Genomic DNA, 19,531 nt, shown 5'->3' on the forward strand with positions numbered 1-19,531 from the left:
GCCAAAGACGTGATTCACTTAAAAGCTATTCACTTCAGGGTAGTGGGCATCGTGAAGTACAGGTATTACGTCCCATCAGGTGACTTTCGTGAAGGGTAGACTATTGCTGTGACAGTGGTTTTCTTTCCTTCATTCTGTTCCTTACCTGTGGTAACCTACCGAAAGAATATATCATTATAACTTTTCAATTCCTCATTGAATTTCATTGAACACGATCTTGGTTTCGCCGGATTATTCCTGGTATTAAGATGAAAGAATTTCACCCTGTCAAGCCTATTTAAAACTATTTCATGTGCCTATACCCTCGTTTATCCAATGTTTAGACCCACGTATGAGCCACAGAACCTAGCAACCACTGCTTAGTAAATGGCCGGTTTCTTACAAGTTATCTGCACTAAGTTTGCTTCTCCGAGGCAGTAAGAGATGAGGCGAAATGTTTTACTAATACCCTTGCGTTTTAAACGTGTCAGTACCTTGTTGTTTTCCCACGCGTCCGGGACCCTCTTCACTTTTTCGCGTAGGACATGGTGACCCCTCCGTGATACTGGCAGGTGGACCCCCTCCGAGATTAACCCTCGAGGTCAAGGAAAGAAAGAGCTAGAGGGCGGTCCCTGGATTGGGGATTACGTCACCTTTCGAGCAACGTCTCAACGGCGTAACCAACCGTCCGTGTCCAACGGAACATTCGACTCTTACCGCCAACGTTTATTTATAGAATAGATATATGCCTCTTGATAGGATAAGAATTATTTCTAAAGCAATGCCCTCTTTTGTGGATGACCGGCAGTTCGGGACCGCGGTGCAATATCGTGGCCAAGTCCAGAGCGTTGAATTTTACATGAGATGGTTTTAAACGACAGAATTAGCTTTCTTCGGTCATTCATTTACTTTGTGTGTGCATAATTATGGAAATGAATACAATATAATTTTATTTAGACCGAATTTCGTCCGTTGGAATTGCCCACTTTTTGCATTGCTACTCTCTTCTTAATGCATAATTAATCCTGATCCCAAAATGTGTTTAAAAACTTACCAAAATGTCCGCACAGTCAAAAAAACAAGCCAATCACTGTCGACTCTTTTCGGCACGAATGAGGGGCGCTATAAAGTGATTAACTTCACGAAGATGTGGCAAATTGAGCATTACTGATTGCGAGCTGTCCCGTTCGAAACATCCATTCCGTGACAGACATTAGCCATGAATGACGGGGAAAACATGGTGGCGACGTCTGTTAAGTAGTAGATAACCATCTACCGACGAAACGTCGTTATGATTTGGATTTTTGCCTTGACTTTAACTGAGATGGATTGACGATACATTTTAAATCTACGACTCTGGCTGGGAGAAAGCTACTTGCTGGTACTTTCTGATATGTATGGACGACTTGTTGACGTAAACTCCTCCTCAACATGTAAAATCGTCCTATATGCCGACAACCGTAAAATTTTCAGTCATATCAATTCCATTGGCGACAGCAGTACTTTGCAGTATGCACTTGGACGCCTTAGTCAGTAAGTTTAACTCTTGATGCCTTTAAATTAATTAATCAAAATGATCAATTAAATATTTAACTCTTCTTAAATTATTACCAGCTCATTTTTATCTAATTTCTAGTTGGGTCATTCCAGCGGTTACCGATTAGAGAGGTTTAGGTGCCACCTTTGAGGCAAAGGTCCTTGGTGAGCACATAAAAACTATTTCCTCTCGTTCAATGTGGTTTTCAATTACCAATAACGTGAACAATTTAAACTTGCGTTTATACATACTTCTCCTTTTGCCTTCGTTGCTCCTGTCCCCAATATGTATGTGAATTGTATACTGGTCTCTAATTAGGGCTCCGCCCTCTTTCCCCAAACTTCTCAACGCCCGATGAATTTTTTCCTCCATCATCCGTCACCGACAATTACATTTCCGCAACTTGCCTCTTGAAATCATAAGATCTTTCCTTTTGAATTAACTCCGTGACTGATCGCCGTTCCCGTAAAAACAACAAGTTTCTCATGAATATATTCAAGTGTAACTTTAGATCATCCGAACTTCTCTCCATTTCCCTGCTTCGGGTGTCCTCACTCCCGTCGCGGCCGAAAGAACTGTTTCACTGCACCACCCCGCGTCTTCCGTTCATCCAATTTTGTACTTCCATCAGCTGGTCATAGGTGTTCCTACCTGAAACATCACCCCGACTTTGCCTCCTCCCCCAATATGCGTCGCAATCCTTCAAACGCCTAATATTCTTCTCCCCACCTTTTTCTCCTGCTCATCTTAATTCTGGTACTTTTTTATTGTAATTTTTCTACGTTGCTATTTTTTATTAATATATGAATTGTTGACTTTTTTACTTTTACCATGTAAATCGATGAATCTGTTTAGTCGAGAATAATAAATAAACAGTCCCTTGAGGTACATCTTGTTACTATCAGCTCGTCTCGCATGTGAAGAGAATTATTTCGCACTTAGATACCGTGGTGCATGTAGATGTAATAATAGCATTTCCTCCGTGATTTGAATTACATTGTTCTATTTTACTGGCCAATAATATTTAAATAAAATTTAATTGTGGTTTTGCATGCCTGGTGTGGCACCCCATGCCACACATCCTACTTGTGGCTTGCAGGGTATCATTCAGATGTAATCAAAATAAGACCAATGGGACATCGGAAGGGAAGGAGAAAATATGCTTCCAGTTATGAAATTGAAAAGAAAAAAATACTAAATTAGCTCTCCAAGATTTATCAATCAGCTCAAAATTATATTATGACATTATCCACGGACCAAAAAATTTAAGAACCTTTCTTTCAGTAGAGTGTCATCCTTGAGTTAATATCTGATTGAGGACAAACCGATAGAAGAAAGAATTTAATTTAAAGATTACGGCTTGGAATTGCTAAGCAGTAATCACAACCCTGAGAGCCACCAAAGGAAGCAAATCTACTGAAGCACGTCAATGTCTGACTGCCTGAGAGAGAGGATATCTGGAACAATCAGCACACGCATTCATGCAGCATGACCCAAATTTATAGCACTTGCATTAGACTAATTAGGACGTATCGTACGGAAGCGAGAGGAGATACAAAGGAAAACAAGAATGATTGAGGAACCTTTGAAATCAAGACATTAAAGACAATATTTGGGAAATCCGATGGACTGTCAGGAATGGCAATTCTAATTTAAAGTGCAGGGCATTGCCATTGGGGGCGACGAAGACATGGATCACCTCATCATCAGATAAGAAGAAAAACGAAATACAAAGGTTGTTGGAAAGGTTCTCGGAACCACCACCAGATGTCAGCGCTAACGCAACGAGTTCCCCGCGTAGTAATAGGTAATCTTTTATGAGTAAACACAGTGCTCTGGGAAGAGATCTGTCGGGCGAACGTCTCTCTGTTGTTGTTCTCGCGTAGTGACTTGTGAAGGTGGAAAAATTGAGATTCGAGCAGTGATTAAATACTTCGTAAAGAAAGGTATGAAAGTAAAGGGAATTCATGCCGACTTTCGGAACACCCTGGAGGGACTCTGATTCTTCATACTCAACTGTTGCCAAGTGGACCAACCAGTTAAACTTTGGTCGGGACAGCTTAGATGATGATCTGCGTAGTGGTCAGCCAAAATGTGCCACTACTCGGGATATTATTGCAAAAGTGAATAAAATGGTCATGGAGGATCGCCGACTGAAAGTGTGAGAAATTGCTGAAGGTTTAGGGATGTCATCTGAACGTAGATTATCATGAAGCACCCAAAAGAAAACCAATAGGGCAGCGCAGTACACCTTAAAGAGGACCCAAAAGATGGATAGACCGTTGATAGTATCTACTCCAGAAGAAATATCCCAGTGCCTCCCGAAAGGAACGGATCGTCAGATCTAAAACAAGAGAGGGCCATCCTGATGTGTACAGGAACTTAGATCGATGTCGCATGGTTAAAATACCCTCTTGATCCTCATAATTCCCACCTAATTTTCTGTGTTTCAGTCAAAAATAAAATGACCTTTGAGTTTTTCACGCCAGGAAAATAGAAGAACGCTTGCCGTGTTTGGTAGGCTATTCGTTCCAATCCGTCATCGCGGGAATCGGAATGAAACACCCATTTACTTATTTTTTCACTCTGGAAGAAAGCCAAGATGACACCGGAGATGGGAGGGGAGCGAATTGTTAGGGAGCAAAGTTTAATGAACTGTGAAACCTAACCACGGATATCATGTTAAAAAAACTGATTACGAGCCTCCCTCCCACAGATATTAATGGTCGTCATTCCACGCCATCTACGCTGGCTCCAAATCGACTGCCACCATGCAGGCGCCGAAGCTGAGAAAAGCTGCGCCACTAATGTGCATTATGAATACCTCCTGTTCACTTGGAGGAATATTTATCCTCTGTTCGCCGACTGGAATCGTAATCGGCACTTAAAAAATAACTACTGAAACAGTGCAGTAGAGCAATTATCATATTCTCTGCATGTCTCAATTGCGTTGAATACACATACACGTGCTTTATACAGGACAGTACGGGATATTTTTAACCGACGCTCACGATTATTCGCATAGTTTAAGGCACCGTGTATGGAAGTGGGTTTTTATCGAGAATCCCTACGTTGCCAACGGCTATTGACGTGGTACTCGTTGTGAAAAGTGTATAAGCTCATGAAGTATTTATTCCTATGCTAATATTAACAGAATATATTTTCGTTACATAAATATTTTCCAAACTAGTCATCTTAGTACAAAATAATGCCTTTCATTGCCAAGATAAAATTCAAACTTTGGATAATTTATTCAACTTTATGGGGTTCAACTGAATTGGAGACATGAGTGTTACATGGTCGTAGGAAAAAGGAGCTGAAAGGTTGAAAAAACACGGAAAATAACCAAGTTTATGCCCGTTGCAGGAAGAAAAGTTTCATTATTCATCTGTACATTCCCACTTTGACGACAATATAGGTACATGGATATTAATTATTGAAATTATATCGCTTATAATATTACGGGTAAGAAAATACGTAAGGGTAAGAAAAAGTAATGAGCGATGCTTCTGAGAGTTAGGCCATTAGAAGTTTTTCCTCATAGAGTATTTTTTTAAACAATCTTTAAGGTAATACTCTTCGTATGTGAGAGTGGTAAACGACGTGCCATCTCATATACACACGCTCAGGGTTTGTTAAGAAGTACGCACTCCCGCTCCGGTGACCAATCTAAAGTGCCAGAATAAAGATCAAAGAAAAAAATACTGATACAAACGCACTCCCACTCGGATGTACTCCACGCAGCGCTCCTAGTGAGATAGTTACGCAAGATCTTGGAGTTTATGTGGAGTTATTCCTGTGACATTGACCCTAAAAACGTACTTGGGTTGTAAAAAGGAAGAAGAAGCTAACGTAACCGCGCGGGCACTCAAACGATGATTCTCCTCACGAGCCACGATCGCACTTACCCACAAAGGATTCGCACGGCTCGTCAATCGCACACACGGAAAACAAAACACTAGAGCGATGCGAGTACATTGCTTAAAAAATTTTACGTGGTCTCACCATTTCATGTCTCACTTGGAGACGTCTGTTTTTCCAGATACACCACTAATTCGAGCGACCATTTTGTTTTGTCTGCTCTAGTAGATGCTCGCCATTCAGTAACTGGTGAATAATCTTGTTGCTTACTCATCTAACTGTAGCCAAGTTCATTTTATCGGGAAGAGGGTATGTCATTTTCGTGCAACATTGAGCTTTGTCCGTTCGTTCGCCGGAGAGTGGCTTCCTTTCTGGCCATATAAAAGATTTCTCCAACTCCACGAACGACTCCTAATTTAGGTACGCCAAATTTGTAAACGGGTACCTAAAAAAGAAGTATTTTTAATTGGAGAAAAAGTTACGGATTTTAAAGTGGCCTTAGATTATTCAAATCTTTCATGAAGACATTAGATATATCATGCAAAATAATTTGATAAAATTAATTTCTTTAATTATCTCCATCCCCAAGGAAAAACACTGGTTCGTACATTTTGGCGTGGTATAAATTTGATATTGCACTGGTGGTTTGGTGCAGGAAGGGTGTATTTAATGCCTTAGCGGTACTGTAAAGAAGAGCCTTCTATTTACCTCACTCTCAGCTAGGTGTGGCATTAAATCCATTTTTTATCAGGCTATTAAAACATATAATGGTCTACCTACGATATGAAATGTATTTACTCCCTTAGAATGCTCGTAAGCAAATTTCAAAAGTATCTGCGAGGTTGTCTTAAACTATATCAAAAATGATTTTGTATTAATTTACTGATTTATAATTATTATTATGTTTCTATAATTCAGGCTGTGTTGCTCAAACAAGTATATTTCTGTTTTTTTTCAGAACTTTGTTGAAGCAAATTTTCTAATATTTTATTTTCTATCTCTTATCAAAAACATTTTTAATGCTCTTATTTGATCTTTTAATAATCTACTGCCTACTCTGTTCCCCTAAGAAGTGCTGGTTCCTTATTTAAACAATATCCTATATTGTGTGAAATTGAAAAGCAATAACTTTTGTGTGTATGTATGGGTGTGCGACGTATATGTGTATATATATATATATATATATATATATATATATATATATATATAAATATATTTAAAAAATATATTTTTTATTTTCACAATTTTATATATATATATATATACAATTTTATATACATATACAATTATATATATATGCAAATATATATACATACATGTGTCTATATATTTGTATATATATATATATTCGGCCCTCTCAGAGGCCTTCTTTAGTGAAGGCCTCTGAGAGGGCCGAAAGCTCGAACAATTTACCGTGTGAGTGTCCTTTTAAATGTTGCTATTCTATGTGTATTCTATTGTGCCGTCCATGATTTGCTGCTCGTGTGAGTGTTTCCGTATAATCGTTAAATATCGTTAAAACACACACACACGTGTACACATATATACACACACTCTGTGGCACAAAAATATATCTCATTACTCTTCTGCTAGCACCTTCCTGTAGGTAATATTTATTTTTCGTAAGTGCTTAATGACATTGTCTCTCCATCTTTCTCTGTCTCCCTTTGGGTCTGTTCCCACCTGGTAACCATTGCTAAAATTTATTTGTCCATCTTGTGTCTCCCATGGTTTTACATGTATGTAACCCAACCATCGGATTCTTTGAGGCTTCACGGCTAGTACTGTGGTTTCTTCTTTTATCAGATCATTTTACTCTTCATTTCTCTTATTTCTCCATTCAACTCCTCTCTCTTGTATTGGTCCAAATATACTTTCAAGTGTTTTCCTTTAAAAATTGTCAAGTCTTTCTTGTTTTTCTGTGTTACTTGCCATTATCCCCCCCCTAAGATACAACTGGTCTCATCGCTGTTTTGTAGTTTTTAAAGTTTGGTTTACTTTTTCAGATTATTTGAGGTCTATATTTTGTGAAGGACATAAATACGTCTGTTACCTGCATATATTTTCTGTGTTATTCCATCCGAGATTGCATTATTTACGTATAACGTTGGCCCTATGAATTCAATGGCACTTACATTATTGAATTCCCCATTGCTTCTTGGTGCGTTTTGGCTCGTTTCCCTTTTTGTTTGGAAATTTGTCTTTGTTATGTGGTAGCAAACAAATCCATCGTCATTTTACCAATGTATTTGAGTGAGTAGGACGTGTGATAGGCAGGATGGGCCACCAAGTAAGGTTATTAGATACTCAAATATTCGGGACAATGATGGTAGATAATTCAAAATTTGATTCTGCTAAGTCTTGTTTGCAAAATTTATAAAGTATTACAGCCCTATGCTTTGAAAATTTATAGTATGCGATTAATTATAATTTTGAACATTGACGGCAACCTTTCTGATGGCCTGGCCTGTAGAGTCACACTCTTTAAGTGGGCATTCATGCGTCCTTCCACGCTAGTAACTTGTTACAGTAGTCTGTAGATATATCTACAGAATTCTGGAAATAATTGACATAAACTATTTCCCACTGGTGACAAATTCAAAGATATGATTCACTAAACTTTAACTCGTTGAATATTGGAGCTCATATCTAAAATAATGCTCTCCGGACACCTCTTGTAGTATGAGCGCCCCTTGGGATTCCGATGAGACATTACCTTGTCAACAGGTCTTCCAGGGGCCAAACCACCAGAATAGATACAACAGCTATGTCCGAGGTGAGGTTCAAACCCGCGACCTTTGGGTTATCAGATCCACCTAATTAAACCGGCCGGCAATTAAGAGATCATTTTGCAACTGAGAAAAATTTTAAAGTACTCCATTTTTTTATATTATCTTTTGCTGGAATAAATGACAAATAAACAAAAAGTTGGAGACATTTTATGCCATTATCAAATATAAAGGCACTCCAAATATTAGTTAAGTTCTTTGACATTGAGACTTAAGGGTGATAATCGAACTTAACTGCAAGGCGTTCACGATGCATTATTCATTAACTCTATGAACAGCATCAAAGAGAAATGTTGGAAGAGATAATAAAGCTTAGAATATAAATTAATTAAACATTTAGAAGACGAAGTCGATTATTAGGGAAGGAGGTGAAATATATCATGGAGCATATTCTCTGAGTTTAGGCCGCATTTTCAGTTGAATTGAGGCCAGAGGAAAGGGTAAAAAGGAGGTGGTAATGACAGATGGATGAAGATATTTCGGAATGAAAGAATTGCGACTGGGGCCTTGAACGTTAAAGGGGACAATAGATTATCTTAAGCCTTGATTTGTAGTACATTGTGTGTTTGGATCAGAATCATGGGGCAGATAATTAGCCTAGATATGAACTCACTCAGTTTGGAAGAACCGAGATGTAGGGAATGGATTGGGACAGAGATGGGGAAAGCATTGACGTAGGTAGTTAAATTTTAAGGGAGGAAAAGATAGGCTAGGATAATCTGTAGGTAGGACGGTGGGAATCTTCCTCTCTCCCTGCCCACCAGGGGCTCTGCATGTGGCGGGTGCGTGGATTTAGCCGAGGAAACGAGTCGATGGACTAGATGCGGGCTGTAGCGTCGAGATAGGCTTGGATTAATGTGAAATGGTGGTGACTCACCTATATCTCCGGCTCCTCAGGACCCTCCCCCCGCAGCTACCCTGCGTCGCCGCCGCCGTCTGCGGCGGAGGATTGCCCCCGTCGCCCTCGCCGTCCACCACCAAACCCTGGCGGCGGGCGTTGTGGCCCTGTGTAGTAACGGCGCCGCTCCGACTCCCCGCCCTGTCGATGGCCCTCCTCGTGGACAGGTACCCCCTTCCCCTCCTTCTCTTCTTCATCTCGTGCCTCTTCTGCTGCACCTGGAACGGCCACTTGTCCTCAACCCTCATCGTCCCCTACTCTTCACTCCTGCGCTGAAGATGGGCACACGGCGGGCGGACTTCACATGTCACACACAGCTCGTCGCGCGCCTGGGCTATGCGAATGTTTTGGGAGCGGCTCTCGGTGAATCACGAGGGAATATAGAATATAGGTACTTATAGTTTCTATCGTCCTTGACTTGTCATGACTGGTGCTACATTCTATCGTTTGGATCGATTTTGTGAAACATCCGATTTTGATATCTTTTGGTGTTGCTGTTCTGTCTTCTGAGTCCCTGGAAGTGATGAATGTTGGGACATCTTCACACGGTTTTTATCACTTCACCGGAATGCACCGGTGGTGATCGCGTCCGGGAATTAGGCTCCAAGTTGCACCATGATTTTCTTCTTACCGATTTCTTATTGCCATTCAACTCTATGGGTGAGGAAAATAGCGATGAATTCAGCGCGTCCCCTCAGCAAGCGTGTCGGCTTTCGTTCATTTCATAACTCTTCCGATTGGTCTGCCTCCATTGCTGCTGATTCCTTCCGGGATGACCTATGAATGAAAAATTTTGAAAACATGAGGGAAGTGTTGAAAATATTTCTGTTTTTCGGGTCCCGTGGGCTTGTTTTGGAAATTCAGGATTTGGTGAGATGTTTCGTGTGGCCGTTTCGAGGCTTTGAATATTAATTATCACTGTCGTGAGAAAATCGTTCATTCTAAACATGCTTATTTTTAGGAATAGCCACAAGAGCGCAATCCAATGAAGAGATATTGAACACACGTTCAATTACATTCAGGTGCAAATTCAAGCTGTATGGAGGTCAGGTGAAGCTGAAGAGATCTGTGCCAAAACTGATGGAGGGCGCAAATTACTCTTGGCGGTGTTTCTCGACCGTCGCTCTGTGACAGCGGAAATAAATCATTGTGAATTCTTATATTATTGACGATGAATATCAAATAGCTCTTGAAACCTTTTGTAAAACTTATTTAAGTCTTGCATATCAGAATTTCGTCCCAGCAGTTGGTATTATCTGCATATTTATATCTGTTACAATATTCTTGCTCATCGTAACAGTTGGGTGCGTCATATTTGAACACTGATCAAAGGTTTTAGCGCCTGTTTTGGTGAAATCTATTTGCTGCTTTTATTTGGCTTGGTTTTAATGCAATTTAAAATTGGCGAGGAATGCAATCATAAATTTGAAGAAACTATTATTGAATACCTTGATCAGCATGTCGATACGGGTATGAAAAACGGTTCTAATTGTATATTAAATTCCACCGTCTCCTAAGACAAACATGTTCCGTCGGATTGCATTGCAGTACTGTCTTATCCTGCCTTGGTTTTACTTTTTATTTTAGAATGTGGCTTCCGCGTTAACAAATGAGACTATTTTGATATTGTAAATGGAATGCGGTGACATGTTATGCAGTGAAGGCACTGGTGCAAGGAAAAAGACAAGTTGGGTCTCATGAATTGAGTAACTAGGGGAGGAGGGCAGCAATCTAAGAACGGCCAGTTGTCCATTGTAATATGTTGGAATTCGTCGTGGAACCCAATTTTCCAAGAGATTCATTAGGTTATTAAGTAGATTAGGATGATATGAGAGTGGGTACGTAAATAAACTGAATGATACTAGGAAATGTTATTTGACAAAATCTTATAATGTGGTCACCTAGCCGATCTTGTTTGAAAAACTTAACCAATAATATTAAAACCGAGGATTGAGTCTCAAAATATGTACTAAACATTTGGCAAAAACTACGCAAAACCCGAAGGTGTCAGATATAACATGGATGTAAGACAGTTAAGGCTTGAGTCGCAATAAACGCTAAAAATATGGACGGCTGAACAGGTTAATTTCTATTATTTTGATATCAGATCGCAATTAAAAAAGGAGTTTGTAAAATTATTGCATTATATACCTATCGAACCGGTCTTAGGAGAAAAAACATGTAAGTTGACTCCATAGACATGAGGATTGTGATTATATATATTAAGACAAAAATGGCCTCTCGTCTACCATAGGTTGATTTAGTATTTAAAAAAAGTTATTATCGGATCGGATTATTCTCGGTGTTGAACATCCATATAAGAGGATGGTGTGCCGAATTGGCGAAATGGATGGTTACACACAATGAATTAGTGGTGGACATATTAAAAAAAAAACACTCGCCTATTCTTGATTCACATAGGTACGTCGAGGTGACATTTCGAAATCAAATATTTCGCAACGAAGTTTCCGCCTCAGTAAATGCAACGTAGGAGCAAGGAGGATGCGAAGGAAAAATTAAGAACTCGAGATAATTGACTCCTCAAGAGGCAAAACGGCACTAGTCAGGAGCAAATTTGTCCCAAATAAATCGTCCCCCGTGTCACATTACGGTCAGCTGTTTCCACCTCCTTCCCATCCATTTTTTTCAAAGGAGGAAAAGGATCGAGAGTCGATCGGAAGGTTTTTTTTTTACCCCCCGCTTTGTTTCGAAAAACGAACCAGTCTTGTTTTCCTGCGTGGGGGATGCTAGCACTTGAAAATAGATTCCATATACGCTCCTAAATCCTTGGCAGATGTCTAAAATTACATTCCATTGCAGACATTTAAATTCGAGGGGGCAGCGGGGGCGTAGAGGCTGTTTAAAATCCGCCCGTTGAATTCATCCGCGGTTGCATCGCGTCCTCCATCTTTGAAATCGGCATCCCTCCGCGATTTCGATTGATGATGTTTTTAACGTCCAGGGATTGCGGAGATTTAACAAATAATGCGATTTTCGTCAAATCGCTGACGAAAACGGACGGATTAATTCGTTATTTGGCAAACCCCGAAGACTTGTTTTGTTTTCTCAGCGAAGGTTTAAAGTTGGTGTCGCACGGTACTTAAATTAAAAATATCTCAATTTGATGGACAACGAGAATTTAATATGGAAATGTGACGTCGAACGCAAAATATTCGGTTGTTCCCGTTGTGTGACCTCTCTTTGACTCATAATGGTCGTCCGTTTGCGTGACGGTACACACACCAAAGATGGCAGCTCGAGCGATTGTTCGCTAGCGTAACATCTTGTAAACAAGTATTTTGCGACCAAACGGGCATAATTCGCTAAAAGGACGTTGGGAAATGATTTGTCGCGTCGTAAACATTATGTTGGATCTTTAAAACATCACCCAAGGTGCTTCATCGGTGCTGCAAATGAAGAAACATTGCTTGCCAAACTTTTTGGACGAGTCCATTTTCTCGCGTCTGAGAGTTCGGATCCAGTATTTGCGCAACGTCGCTGGGACCTCACGGTCGACATTTTTCCATCACGATTCGAACCTTTAACCCTCCAAGTATCCCTCCCAGATCTTCGCGAAATTAATTTTCGGCTCCACAGGAATCGTCTAAGTTGAGATTACACGGACGACGAGGTGGCCCTGGGGGGACGAATTACAAGCATCAGCTGTTTTGCGAAAATGTTGTCTCTCTACCTATTCTGAGATTTCACTCAGCTCGGGGATTGAATGATGAAAGTAAAGATGAAGATTTAAAAGTCATATTTCGCGATCAGTTATATGATTCGTGTTGGAGGAAACAGACTGATGATGGCATCCTCCGATCTCGAAGGATATCGGACGACCCCTATTTCACACGGATCTCATCTCTCCGGGGTCACGCAATTTTCACATTTCCTACCGCTTTCTTTTATCCGCGAATTATAATATGCACGTGGGGGTGGGGGTTGGGATAGGAGAGAGACAGAATTTGACCCCTCACACTCTTTGGAAAAAATTACCTTTCCACTTACCTCTGAAAGGTTGATCGGCGACGGTGATGGGGGGGCGGATTTGGAGGGGGGGGTGAAAGATTGTATCCAAGATGGCCGCTAACTCGACAGGAGTCACTTGAGCGAGAAATCGGCAAAGCCCTCTCCCGCCGCGCGCTCTCCTCCGGGCGCGTTGTTTGTTCCGGCGGAGAGATAAGCGGGTACTAGTCCATTTCATCCCTACGACAAAGATTTTTAGGCATCCCCTCTCTCTCTCTCTCTCCTCGTTTTCCTCCCCGCTCCTAATCTCAACCCCGTTCCCCCCCCCCACACACACCTCCCACCCCATTCCACCGTGCCTTCCGAGTAAGAGTGTTCCCCCCACTCCATCCCACTCTCTTTTCCCCCCTCCAATACACGATTCTCCTCTCGGGACCACCTTCCCCTCCTCCGTCCGAGCCCTCCCGCCCTGAGCCGCCCACCTCCCTAGCGCGGGGTTATTTCTGACTCTCGAAGAAAATACTCCCCTGCCGCGTGTGTGTCAAGCTCCGTGGCTTTGCGTGCACCGGTAATGCCTCCTGCGGAAAGGGGTAGCGCGCATCTTCCCGAGGAGTGAAAAGGGAGGAAAAAGAGTAACGACGTGTGTGTGGCGGGGGGAGGGAGGGGGATGGTTAGAGGAGGGGTGTTTAAGGAGAGAAAGAAGAAGATGACGAAAATTAAAATGAACGACACGTCGGTTTAAGTGCGTGCGTGTGCGAGTGTGTGTGTAGGCGCGTGCGAAATGGACACGGACCTCCATATCGCCGGAACCTATTCACTTTATTATTAGTGTTCTATTCGCGGTTTCGGTAACTCCGCGGGTGAAACATGGACCGTGCTTAATTAAATTCGCCAAACACTTGTGGGAGTCCCTCAGAAATCACTTTAGCCTTCGTTAAGTGTTTTTGATGCACGGAATATTTCCTTCCACTCTACGTAGTGTGGGTTCAAGGTCCCGCAGACTAGCTGCTTAGCATTATCAGGTAATGATAAATTCTTCAAACTCTATTGAGACTGCTCAATACATGGTTATCTAATTAGAACAACTGCAAATAGAAATTTCTAAGGTCATAAAATAGGTGACGGCACTCGTCTCAAAAAAAGAAATCATATACGAATTTAATAGTTTCAAGCTGTACTTTGTGAAAATCCATGATTACTGAATACTAAGTAAACTCTGTATTTTTTCGCCCTAAATATAACTACACTACGCATAGGCGGCATCATCAGGTGCCATACCTGATGATGTGGCATATACGTCAAAAGCGGTAGTAGTGTAATAAAGTTTGGTGGAAAAAATGCAAAGTTTATTCGTTCAGTGATAAATTAAATGCTCTCGATGTGTGTGATGATTTCCAGACAAATTAATTTCAAGCCAGGATCATTCCACCAGGTTATCCTGCATCAGTTTTGTATTGAACTGGAAATGATCTTGTTTCCCATGCAGTTTTATTTAGACCCATGTTACATAGACTTGCTACTTGCATTATTAGGCATGATTGATTATCCAAACAGTGTAGTGTGGCTAAGCAAATCTGGCACGCCTCAATTTTTTAAATTACTGATGGACTTTTATTTGAAATCGATCAAAGAGGATTTCACCATCGAAATTAAATTTGGAAACCTACTTTGTGTAGTAACTGAACCAGTAAGATGGCAGGATTGGAAGGTTAAGTTTCCGGTGTATGTAATGTTATTTCACCCTCTTTATTTAAAAGGTTTTGGGGTTAATTTAAAAGAAATAATATTCTGGTGTTATTATCTAATCAGTTTTCATCCAACCAAAGTTACTCGCATGCATATGCAAACCGTTCCATTTCGAAGACGAAGTCGAATAGGACTGATTTCACGTTATTTTATGGGGTCTCGCTCCCATTCCTCGCGGCTTCCCCTCTCTCGGATCCACGAGCAAAGTATTTTACCACCAATGGCGTGCGTTTTTTCCAAAGCATACTTTTTTGTTCCCATCTCCTCCGCGAGAGACGGAGATGGCGGTTACGGATCCCGTGAAGTTTTTGCTCACTCTCTTTCTCTCTCTCTCACGCACACACACACACGCGCGCACGAAAGCACGCACACAAACACACTTTCCCTGTCTCACGAGCGCACGCTCTCTGAAGCCTTTAAATATAAATACATGCCGTTTCCATTTCGAGATTCGTCGCCATTTTTTTACAACCCCCGCCTGGACCACTCGTTCGGAACGGGCGCACTCTCGCGTCCGCTGGTGAATCGGGCCGGGGGTTTGGGATAAGGGTGGTGGACGGGGGGGGGGAAGGAAGAAGGGAAGGATACAACCCCCTAGGTGGGAGGTGCATATTCCAGACGCGCGCGGCGGGTTCTCATTCCGGGTGACCACTGCGGAGGCGTCGGGAGATTTGGGACTCGAAATTTTAATGCGGGCGCACCGCTCGGAAAACAGCTACGCCGCCACGACTCGGCCAGGATACCGATAAACAAGGGTCGGGGATAAGAAACGGCAACAAAAGAGACATGATTGATATATGTCGCTTATTTAGCCATTCCCTGATGTCCAGGCTGGTAGATAATATAAGGAGTCTTCAGCAATTCTTTCTTCGGATAAAATGAATTCTTTCCATCGTTCTGTTTGATCTAGGTAGTGGGAATTTTCACACATTCAAGGTATGGGAGCCAGTTTCTTTCCCCGTGCCACAATCGGACTTTCATTCAGAGTTCAAGCCATCAGAGGATTGCACCGCGTGAGGCTGATAAATAGCATCAACCGCCCCCCTCCGGCTAATAACCGAACACTCTGCGTGGTACTTATTTCCATTGAATCATCCATAAATTATATTATATCATATAAAATCTTCTTCCAAGTTGATGATGGACTTAATGAAGTGATGAAAACGTCCGTTTTCAAACCTTAATATCATGATCTTCCTTCGTGTGTGGTTACAAACGTGTGCGGAAAAATTAAGTAGACGAATTGATAATATACGGAGAAGTTGCAATAAAGTAATTTCTTTATTAATGAAAAATGTATTATTATAGGTGATGTACCGGTGAAGGTAGATTTTGGATGGACATAACTACCAATGAAATGTTATGCTTCTCCTGACAAAACGCAATCCAATACCTGCGCCACAGCAGACCCCTCTTCATCTCTGTATGCTACATTCCTCCCTTCTTTCCGTCCAACATCCCTATCCTATTCCTGCCCCTTCTTCCTTTGTCTAACATACTCCCCTCTATCACAGTCTTCAACATCCCATTGCAAATCAAAATGCTCTACACCCATTTTTCCTGCCTCTTTTTGATTTCTCCCAACATTTCCCTCTTTTCCCCCACCATACCACTTCCTCGTTTGTTTTCTTTTTAGTCCACTTCATCTTTTCCATATTTTCTCACATCCACATTACAAAAGCCTCCAATCTACTTCTATCATCCTGCTTCAATGACTATGTTTCCGCGCCGTACATAACTACTCTCAATGTCAAAATTTTAATGAACCTTTTCTTAAAATCATGACCCAATGTCCTATCATCAATTCTCTCGTCTTTGTGAAAGTTTCTTTGCCTAACTCAAGTCTCCTACTCATGTCCCTTCTGTATATACATAATATATTATTCAAGTTTCCAATCAATTAGATCTCCTAAGTGAGATGAAATAATGGAAATCCGAATTTAAATTGACATATCTGAAATTTCCTTGATTTTGGATCTTACAGTCTTGATCGAGCGTGAAATGTGTGATTAATTAGTTCTCTAGATTAAAAAGTTCTCTATGTCCTCTTCTTTTTCACGTCACCGCAGATTGCGTCTCTATTTCTGCAATTATCCTCTACAGTTTTCATCGGCATGCCTTTGAATAGTTTTTTCAGGAATCTTACACACAATGCCATGAGATTCAATTATGTGAGATATTTCTGTGGTGGAGTTAAAATAGCTAATGCAGACATCCAGGATGACGGCTAACCTGGAACCTCAAGAAAAGTAAGATTATTCTTTTAGTACCAGAAAAGTCAGGGAAAATACATATTAAAAGTATTTTAATTCACAAAAAATAATAATTGACGCTGTGTACGGAAGAATACTCATTTTAAATTTCCTTTGAATGACAAGAATATAATTATATTTTGTCGATCAACAGATAGCCCTCTGACCGTATCAGAATCCTTTTTTTAGATCATAATAAAAGTTTGATTTTATTCTTCAAGATGCGTAGTAATATTGATTAAATATATTCTACTTTGACAAATATAGTGCTAATCCATTTTATATTTTCTTAATTGATGACAAGCTGCATTTTCATTGATTTTTGTTTTTCTTACCACTGCTGGAAAATAATTTGCTAGCTGTCAGTTCATTCGCAATTAAAGCGTGATCGCTATAATTATATTTCAGACAGTGTCACGAGTTATTACTTTAGGAAGAATAACCTTTAAAATATCTTAAAAATATCTCTCAAGTTTAAGTACCTATTTTACGTGCAGTTGCCGAAAACGACTGAAATTTGTAAGACTTTTTTGTGGTTTTCTGATACTTTACCAATGCATTTAGTTCCCTAACCAATTATTTCATGGTGGATAGATATCATAGTCGGCAAATATGATACTCTTATCGTAAAAAAGACAAGCATATATTATAATCTTGCCAAGGTTGGTTAGGTCACCACCCGTTAATTAGAATAAAACTACATGCAAAACCCAATCATTTTATCTCTACACAAATATTAGTTTGTTCATGCACTCGAAAATATTAATCACGCGAAAGAAGGTGCTTACGTGCAACAATATTTCATAACAGGATACGTACAGTCAAATCATGCTGTAGAACTGTTAAAAAGATGGGTCTATCAAATAAAAAAGAATAACATGCAGGAAGAAATATGCAAGATATCAACAAATATATGTATTACCAATTCTAATTATCTCCTACGCGATTGTTGTCATGTCTATTATGATCTCTAATGGTCCGAGGAAAGAACGATATTTTAAATCCATCCAATCTACAATAAATCTCTCGAGAAGGGAAATTAGGAGTAGAATTGCATTGGAGAAACAAGAATTGATAAAGAATATGGTACTTATCGCAAGCACATCAAGTAAATATTTACAGTTATAACAAATATTAGTGAAGACTAAGATACCATAGCGTATAATAATAGATAGAATAGCGCACTAGCAATAGCATATAAGGGCATAGTGCTCCTCCTAGAGTTAAGAAATAGTCTTTGAAGTAAGAGGAAGAAGGCTTTTGAGATTTGGGTGTAGAGATGCATGATGATAATAAGTTAGACCGAGAGGAAGACAAACGAACAAGTATGGTGGACGAAGAGAGGATGTTGGGGTCGTGGGAAATACGAAATAATGAGAAAAGTGAGCGGAGGAAATATGTAAATGCAGTAATATTAGAAGGGTGTTAAAACTCTTTGGAGATGGCAGGCAGATGCAGAGGGAGAAAAGGTGGATAAAAGATATTGAGAAGTAGTGAGACGCTGAGGGCCTCGATAGTTTGGTAGAGTATTGCAGGATGGAAGAGTAATGTAATAATTGGAATTTTGGACTCCGTGAGACTGGTAGAAGGCAAAAGTTGATTAAAAATTACAAAGGACAAATAAAAGTTGATACTTTAAAGTTTTTAGCCATTAAAATTAGGTTTTGGGTGGTCGCTATGGACTATTTGCTTCTATGTATCGCGAGAGTTTTTATTTTTTGCGCTATATTATTTTCTTCTTCACGTCATCGTTACTTCTAGCTGTCCTGTCAGGGGCGTAGTGATGTTTTCTCAAGCTTGATTCACCCATGCCAGACGAGTTGAAGGGTAGGAGTAAGACGGAATGTAAATCCGCGCAGCATCTCTTCCACAGGTAGGCGGCTGCAAATGCATCTGATCCCAGTGGGGTAGCCATTTAAGTGATGGTGTCCTGTGAAAACAACAACTTTTGATGGTAACGGCAAACCACTTATATTATTTATCCCCTGGCGATATCGTCGATCAAAAACATAAAACGATTCCTACCAACGATGGGACTGGGCCCAATAGTAACGGTGTCGTACACGGCAGCGGAGGAGGCGAGGCCTCTGCAGTCATCAGCACACTATAATACAAGTATGTGTTAATACAAACTTGTATTGTACGACAAAACTGAAAGCGGCAGAAAAGAACAGTCGTTAGGGTCAACAATAGTTAAGATAGCGTCAAGAAATACAGGGTCCATACAATAAGTATCGGGACTGGTTCCAAAAATCAAAATTTATTGCAGTTATTATTACAATTACTTAATAATCTTCAAAATACATTCCTCCTGCATCGATACACTTCGTTCGGTGCGTCTGTCACTCGTCAAAAGCCCGCTGGAAATCGGTTTCCCGGAATACTGTCGAGAGCCTTTTTCGTCGCCGCTTGAACCGCCTCGGTGGAGTCGAACCGATATCCTTTGAGCTCCTTTTGAGCTATCCTTGAGGTAATAACGTTGTCGAGAAAATCTCCATCTTCC

At 40.6% G+C, this 19,531-nt stretch overlaps 1 protein-coding gene across 1 annotated transcript in view; it reads right to left on the minus strand.

The window, feature by feature from the left end:
- LOC139693479 (uncharacterized) overlaps window positions 1-13,243 on the minus strand; it is a 29,605-nt gene extending 16,362 nt beyond the window's left edge. The window contains exons 1-2 of the mRNA XM_071591656.1: window positions 13,073-13,243; window positions 9,044-9,841 (exon numbers count right to left, since the gene is read on the minus strand). Coding sequence (XP_071447757.1) covers window positions 9,044-9,312 — 269 coding nt within the window. The 5' untranslated portion in view covers window positions 9,313-9,841; window positions 13,073-13,243. The remainder of the gene's footprint in view (window positions 1-9,043; window positions 9,842-13,072) is intronic.
- Between the last annotated feature and the right edge of the window lie 6,288 nt (window positions 13,244-19,531).

The sequence above is a fragment of the Hetaerina americana genome, unplaced genomic scaffold (assembly GCF_022747635.1).
Source record: "Hetaerina americana unplaced genomic scaffold, ioHetAmer1.1.p SCAF_5, whole genome shotgun sequence".
NCBI classification, from domain to species: domain Eukaryota; kingdom Metazoa; phylum Arthropoda; class Insecta; order Odonata; family Calopterygidae; genus Hetaerina; species Hetaerina americana.